The sequence below is a fragment of the Hemitrygon akajei genome, chromosome 6, assembly GCF_048418815.1.
Source record: "Hemitrygon akajei chromosome 6, sHemAka1.3, whole genome shotgun sequence".
NCBI classification, from domain to species: Eukaryota; Metazoa; Chordata; class Chondrichthyes; order Myliobatiformes; family Dasyatidae; genus Hemitrygon; species Hemitrygon akajei.
Genome location: NC_133129.1, coordinates 148,458,590 through 148,466,924, shown reverse-complemented (window position 1 = coordinate 148,466,924; position 8,335 = coordinate 148,458,590). Strand labels below are relative to the sequence as shown.

The window sequence follows — 8,335 nt, the reverse complement described above, 5'->3', positions numbered from 1 at the left end:
CAGGCAAAATGTTCCATCTTCCAAATGCTCTCTGAGCTAAGTAGTTCTTGATAAGATTTTTTAAATTTCTTTTCCATTCGCCTCACCTTTGATGCATTTGTTTTCCATAACTCCGTTTCAAGAATGTTTACTATCTATGCCCCTTTGAACTGCTTAATACTACATTCACTGTGCATGTCCTTGTCTTATTGTTCCTCAAAAAGTACATTACCTTACACTTATCAAGATTTAATTATCTTTCATTGGTCTGCCCATCCTACCAACTGATCGAGAGTTCAGAGTCCTATAGCATGGAAACAAGCTCCGTCAGACCAAGCGGTCAATGCCAACCAAGATGCCTCATCCAAGCTTGCCCTATTTGTCAGCTTTCGGTCCATAAATTTCTAAATCTTTTCTATCCATGTACTTGTCCAACAGGCTTTTTAAGTTGTTATTGTCCTGACTTCAATCACTTTCTCTGGCAGCTTGTTCTACATATGTACGACCCTCTGTGTAAAACCAGTTGCCCTTCAATTTGCTATCAAATCTTCCCCCTTTCACCTTAAACCAATGGCCTCTTGATTCCTGGTTCTTGATTCCCCAACCCTGGGTAAAAACACTATGTGCAGTCACCTTATCTATGCCCCTCATGATTTTATACACCTTTACAAGATAACATCTGCTTCTTACACACCAAGTCCTAGCCTGTCTAACATCTCACCAGTCCCGCACTCTTTACAGCTTTTCTAACAGCAGGTCTAACACAACTGCATACAATTTCCCCAAGTACTACCTCGTGAATATCTTGCTAATCACACCCTAACATCCCATACTCAGTGTATTAACTGATGAAGGTCAGGGTGCCAAAAGAGCTACGCCACCATCACTGAAACCACTAATTTCAGTGTGAACATCAACATTTATGGTTTTCAATTCAAATTGCCAAAGTGTATACAAATAAGGGTCCCAAGTACAATACCTGGGATAAATTACTGGTCCTGGGCTCAAAGAAACAAAAGTCTATTACCCTCCATCTATTACTAAGCCAATTTTGGATACAAATTTGCCAATTTGCCTTGGACCAGTCCTCCAAATGGAACTTAAGTCTTTAAGACCTTGTAAACTACAACTGCAATGCCCGCCATACTTTCTCATCCCTTCGAATAATTCAAACAAGTTAGACAGACCGGATCACTCCTAAACAAAGCCTTGAGTATTTTTTGATTAATCCCCGCCTTTCCAAGATTACAATGACCTTGGCCCTCAGTTTCTCAACTTCCCATCTCCTGACATTAAAATCACAGACAATATTACCTCGTTTTTTAAATATACACACACACACACACACACACAACCTACCAACTGTTGCTCCAAGCAGGATTTAAAAATATATATATATAAATAACCTGAAAACCATGTGGCACTCTAAATTTTTTTTTGTAATATGCATACTATGAATATATAGAATGAAAATTGAGAATCACTTTTGATTTTATTTATTAATTGAAAAGTATAATGAAATACAGTACAAAAATCTTTAACGTTTCCTAAACTTTTTCTAGCTGCATCCAATTCCAGCTGCGCGATAACAAACACTACGTGCATGGGACCATTTTAGTTACTGTGCAGTCGTGCAGCTTAGAGGGAACAGCAATCACAGATCTTTTAGCACCTAACTTATCCCTGCTGCCCTTGTATAAATGGTGCCACAATTGCCGTCTTCTGGTCATGTGCCACCTTACCTGCAACAAGCAAAGATTTAAAATCTGTCATGGCCACAGCTATCTCTTCACTTGCCTCCATTAAGAGCTTTGTTTACATCTCAGAGCCTTGGGTCTATCCACCTTTAACCTCCAAGACATTCAAAACATCCTCCTGATAAAAATATTCTCAAATTTCACAATCCTCTTCCCTGAACACCCAACTATGAGAGAAGCATCCATTGAAAACTTCATCTTTCTTCTGATTCCATGCACTTATCACTCCTTACTCCTAATGGGCCCTACTTTTTCCCAGTTATCATTTTGCCCTCAAGTTACTTTGGGATTTTCATTAATCACATCTACCAATGATATTTTACACCTCTTAAACCTCAATGTTGTTTTGTAACCAAAAACATCACCCTCAAACATGTTCTATACTCTTGAAGGATTTCCTCATTTTCTATTTTCTATAGTTACAACAATACTTTTTACTTTAACCATCCAACTCTGCACATTCTTTGTCCAAAGAATGCTGGATATTTTGCTGTCCTTTCACATGTCACAAGCAAATTTAAAATTGCAGGTGCACCTAGTCTGTTTCTACAGGGTCTTGTCTATGATATTGCTATCAACCTTCTCTCCACAACTAAACTTACTCTTTATTTATGTCATTGGCTGTCATCTCCAAAAATTAGTCCTTTCACTGACACTTCAATCACTTGCCCAGCTACATTCTCCAAAGTCCAATACAGCCCTTTCCCTAGTAGGACTAGGTACTGGATCAAAAACGCACTCCTCTCACAATTCAAATAAATTCATCCCAGTACTACTATAACCCCATTAATCTTACTCCTATTCCTATCTGCAACTTTTCTACATAACTGCCCCTCTAAATATTGAGACATTTAGTAAAATATGCAGCAAAGCAATTAGCCTCTTGGTTCCTTAGTTCCACCTATATGGCTTTACTTTGAGGGTATTACTCCTCATTACTGAAATAACATTCCTTAAAAATATAACAATACCACCTCTTCTTTTACACCACCTCACCAAAAGATTCTATACCCTAGAATTTTGAGTTGCCAATGCTGTCCTTTCAACCACGTCTGACAACAATATCATATCCCCAATGCTAAATTCAGCTTTACTAGCCCAACTCCTTCCATTAGATGCATTTTAATCTCACACTTCTTCCACATGCTTTATGCCCATATGCCTGCACTGTCTACTGGACTGATTCCATTTTCCTGTTTTTGTTATGTACCTGCCCCTCAGCTGTTCATCTGATATTGATCCAGTCCAAACTAATGCCAACATTAAAAGCCAAGCAGTTAGTCCCACCCCACCCCCAAGATTTTGCAAATAGACATTACACTGAATGGTATAATGCATCCAACTTTTGTGAAATATTACATGGGTATGAAAATAGCATACTAACAATGCTGCAATCAAACTTCAAGACAGAATACACTGAGTGAGAGCAATTCATCTGAAGATAGGAAAAGGCACCAAGACACTATTTAGTCAACAATGATTACTAATACATTTAATAATTAAGTGTCAAGGCAAAGGAGGCACAGAGAAAATAACAAGTCTTCCACTAAATTAATCAACCTTTATTCTAGCACCAGAAGCTATACAAGGCTGTAGTAGGATCAAACTTCAAGGAGTTGATGTAGACAATATCAGGATTGTTGTGTGCATCTTTCCAGCGATCCAGTTCAAAGGACAAATCTCAAACCAAGTTATTGATCCGTTGAACTTGTACTCAAAGACCATTCACAGTCAAACCCAAAAAATATCACAAGTTTCTCAGATTCCAAAATTTTACAATACAGATCCACCTTCTGAAATGCCTGGTCAGAGCATTCTGTATAGTTGAGCATGCTAATGTCTGTGTGGGTACATTCTGCAGGCACATGACCAGACATAGCTAGGCACACCCAGCTGCCATGAGGATATTTAAGAAAGTATTACCACAGTTCTGTAAATTATACCTGTAAGTTTGTCAGTTAAAAGTGAAATGCAAGAATTAAATACTCATCTTTACATATACACAAGTTATGCTGTGAAAGCATATTTGTTTACAAACATATAAAAATACTTGTTAACTAGTTTGATAAGAAAATAATGTATAAAAGTATATAGAAAAACATTTAATCATCTTCATCAATGGAAGAATCAATCCCATCTCTTTATATAACATGAGGAAAAACAACTACACTTTAGCACTTTGAATCCCTTATCCCAAAATACAGTCACATCAAAGGAAGACAAATAGAAGACTTGGAACTCCTCAACAATGATGTGAAATTGGTTTTTTAAAAAAACAAAACAAAAAAAATAAGAATGTTCATATCCAGTGAGATCACAGGTGTTTGGCCACATTGATTCCCAAAAATCTCTCTGGACTGCTTAAAATAAATACAGTAGACTGACTGGATTTGGCCACTGGAACAAACTGCAGCATTGCACAAAACTCAGACTCTTACCAACAAGTGTTATTTAAGGCTTATTTCTATGTATTTTATCCAGGGCAAAGAAATGACAAATTTACGCCTCCTTGTTGCCCTTCACTTATCATATGACAGTTATTCTTCTTGGAAATCATGGATCCTTACGTACAATAATGATTAACGCATAATTATAGCATTAAAAGTTAAATGGCACTGTGGACAAGACATGTAAGCATGGATTTTAAACACTTCAAGGCAAATTAGCTCAAATCAATTGTCTACATTCTGAATTTTCTCTCCTATCAAATAGAAATATCATTCCTGAAACAAATAGAAATATGACATTTAAGTAGCAGCCTTAGTGTTTATATTCCTTAAACTTCACCTCCTGCCTTGGGGGCAAGAGAGGTGACAAAATGTCCCCACCACCCCCTCCCCAATCAAGTGCACATCACAGCCAGCTTTTTAAAAAAATTAGACTAAGGCAATCTGCGACCAAATTGTAAGCATGCAGTAAAGAGGCAATATTGATTGACACAAATGTTTTTTTGAAGGCAGAAATGGGGGCAGGTGGTTTGGCAGCTGTTGAGAGCAGACAAACCAGCATCTCAGATTAAAACACAGTGGCAGCCACTACTGTCTTTTTCATTCCGTGATGGTTCAGGAGAAGGAGGGCATTCCTGCTCTTGAAATCTCCTGCAGGGAAATAAAATAAGCAAATTAAATTCTGCTCAAGTGAAAGCAGGTTTCTGTTTAAATAATAATGAGCAATCGCTATACAAAAGTGGATCCTAATGTGGCCAGGGCAGGATTTTGAAACCAAATCCAATTTATCTTCATGATTTCCTTATATCCTTACAAATCCCCTTAAAATGCATTAAATACTCCTCCAAAATGTATGACTCAATCTACAGCACAACTTCATAAAGTGCAGTCTAGGTTACAGTTTAATACACAGAAAAATACTGATTTCCCTGCTAATACTCCAGAGAGGCTTGAATCTGCATCATCTGTTAACCAATCTTCTACTAATAAAAATAGCCTTCTTTATCAAAACCATTTCTGAGAACTTCATTTATTAAATCTCCCCATAATCTATCTTGTTTTCCTTAAACTTCAGTATTAACCTCAGCTTCATAAATTATTTCAAATAAGCAAGCTTCGTTATCAGTAATGCTATTCTGGTAAATCACTTATGAAATGACTGAATGCATAAGTGTGATAACTATACAATTAACTTGAGTTTGGACTTCCACATCTTTAATGAAAATACATGGGATCAGGCATAAATGCCTTAACAACTCCTACCTTTAATAATATGCGCGCACAACCTACACCATAAAGCAACTGTTTCATTTTGCTTATTGCATCTCCTAATTCTTCATTCCAAAATTCATTAGTTCACTTTCTACATTCAAATCAGTCCACATCTCTGGCTATTTTCCAGTCAATAGAGTGGACAACACATGGTTTTCTAGCTTACAACTTCATTTTATTTATTTAGTGTGGAACAGGCTCTTCTAACCCTTCAAGCTGGGCTGCACAGCAACCCTTTGATTTAACCCTAGCCTGATCACAGGATAATCTACTATGACCAATTAACTTTCTAAACAGTATGTCCTCTGACTATGGAAGGAAATCGGAGCACCTGAAGGATGCACACACACAGGAAGAAACATACAAACTTGCTTACAGAGGATGTCAGAATTGCTACACTGCTGTGGTGCCCATAGTAGACTAAGGCAGCAAACAATTTTAAATCTAGTATCATCCAAAAGGAAGAGCTTAATCAATCAAGCTGCTCCAGGAATCTTATACACAGAGGTGATAGAATACATTTTATAAAAAATGGAAATTAAATCCAAAACCAGAATCTTAAATCTGAACAGCTTTTTACACAAAACTTGTGGAAGAATTTCAATTGACATTGACATCTCTTCCAGTGCAATTTTACCTGCTTCACAAATATCCCTGACAAGGGAAAGATACTTCACATACTACATCAATTATTCCTACCTTATAACTCGAACTAGTTCATGAAAAGCCTGGTCTACATTCAAACGAATTTTAGCTGAAGCCTCCATGTATGTTACTTTGAGCTGCCTCGCAAGTTGCAGCCCTTCCTCTGTCGTTATCTGCAAAGGAAAGATACATTAAATATGCCAAATCTGTGCATAGTACAACACTGACAAAACTATTTACTGGTTGGAGTGTGTACATATACTGGAGAACATAAGTAGTACTTAGTAATATTGTGAACTGAATCCCAGAAACAGATCAAGTTATGCATTCGCATTCTGCACATGGGTACTGTGGCAAGCATAACATTACGAGCCTTTCCTAACTAGCTTTAGGTGATGGTAGTCAGTCACTCATGCCAAATAACATGCTCCTGGTATTAGGCCCAAGAACAATGAAAGGATATTTCCAAGTGGATAAGACTTAGATCCTTAGATTCTGGATTAGTTCCTGAGGATTGGAGGGTAGCTAATGTAACCCCACTTTTTAAAAAAGGAGGGAGAGAGAAACCGGGGAATTATAGAGCGGTTAGTCTGACATCAGTGGTGGGGAAAATGCTAGAGTTGGTTATCAAAGATGTGATAACAGCACATTTGGAAAGAGGTGAAATCATTGGACAAAGTCAGCATGGATTTGTGAAAGGAAAATCATGTCTGACGAATCTTATAGGATTTTTTGAAAATGTAACTCGTAGAGTGGATAGGGGAGAGCCAGTGGATGTGGTATATTTAGATTTTCAAAAGGCTTTTGACAAGGTCCCACACAGGAGATTAGTGTGCAAACTTAAAGCACATGGTATTGGGGGTATGGTATTGATGTGGATAGAGAATTGGTTGGCAGACAGGAAGCAAAGAGTGGGAGCAAACGGGACCTTTTCAGAATGGCAGGCAGTGACTAGTGGGGTACCGCAAGGATCAGTGCTGGGACCCCAGTTGTTTACAATATATATTAATGATTTAGACGAGGGAATTAAATGCAGCATCTCCAAGTTTGCGGATGACACGACGCTGGGCGGCGGTGTTAGCTGTGAGGAGGATACTAAGAGGATGCAGGGTGACTTGGATAGGTTAGGTGAGTGGGCAAATTCAAGGCAGATGCAATTTAATGTGGATAAATGTGCGATTATCCACTTTGGTTGCAAGAACAGGAAAACAGATTATTATCTGAACAGTGGCCGATTAAGAAAAGGGGAGATACAACGAGACCTGGGTGTCATTGTACATCAGTCATTGAAAGTGGGCATGCAGGTACAGCAGGCGGTGAAAAAGGCAAATGGTATGTTGGCATTCATAGCAAAAGGATTTGAGTACAGGAGCAGGGAGGTTCTACTGCAGTTGTACAAGGCCTTGGTGAGACCGCACCTAGAATATTGTGTGCAGTTTTGGTCCCCTAATCTGAGGAAAGATATTCTTGCCATAGAGGGAGTACAGAGAAGGTTCACCAGATTGATTCCTGGGATGGCAGGACTTTCATATGAAGGAAGACTGGATCAACTAGGCTTATACTCACTGGAATTTAGAAGATTGAGGGGGGATCTTATTGAAACGTATAAAATTCTAAAGGGATTGGACAGGCTAGATGCAGGAAGATTGTTTCCAATGTTGGGGAAGTCCAGAACGAGGGGTCACAGTTTAAGGATAAAAGGGAAGCCTTTTAGGACCGAGATGAGGAAAAACTTCTTCACACAGAGAGTGGTGAATCTGTGGAATTCTCTGTCACAGAACAGTTGAGGCCAGTCCATTGGCTATATTTAAGAGGAAGTTAGATATGGCCCTTGTGGCTAAAGGGATCAGGGGATATGGAGAGAAAGCAGGTACAGGGTTCTGAGTTGGATGATCAGCCATGATCATACTGAATGGCGGTGCAGGCTCGAAGGGCCGAATGGCCTACTCCTGCACCTATTTTCTATGTTTCTATGTTTCTACTTGGAAAGGAACTTGCAGGTAATATTGTTCCCATGTATCTGTGACTATGTGTCTGTGTTTGAATCAGCATTAGTGAGTAAATGCAATGCACAGTATTGATGGTAGACAGTCTGCATTGTAATTTAAATACATTCATTAGGTGGAAAATATTCTATCAGTGTTAACTTCCATTTGCCACCCTCCCACGAAGGATTGTGACGAGATTCCAGCCACCAGAATATTTTCTGACTGCAGTCTTACTAAGGGTCTATGA

General features: G+C 38.5%; 1 protein-coding gene across 2 annotated transcripts in view; it reads right to left on the bottom strand.

Moving 5' to 3' along the window:
- Positions 1-1,459: 1,459 nt before the first annotated feature.
- The window catches only part of rras2 (RAS related 2), a 65,245-nt gene continuing 58,369 nt past the window's right edge, over positions 1,460-8,335 (bottom strand). For both annotated transcript variants that reach the window (XM_073049506.1, XM_073049507.1), the window contains exons 5-6: positions 6,155-6,273; positions 1,460-4,834 (exon numbers count right to left, since the gene is read on the bottom strand). In XM_073049506.1, the coding sequence (XP_072905607.1) occupies positions 4,747-4,834; positions 6,155-6,273 (207 nt within the window). In that variant the 3' untranslated portion in view covers positions 1,460-4,746. The remainder of the gene's footprint in view (positions 4,835-6,154; positions 6,274-8,335) is intronic.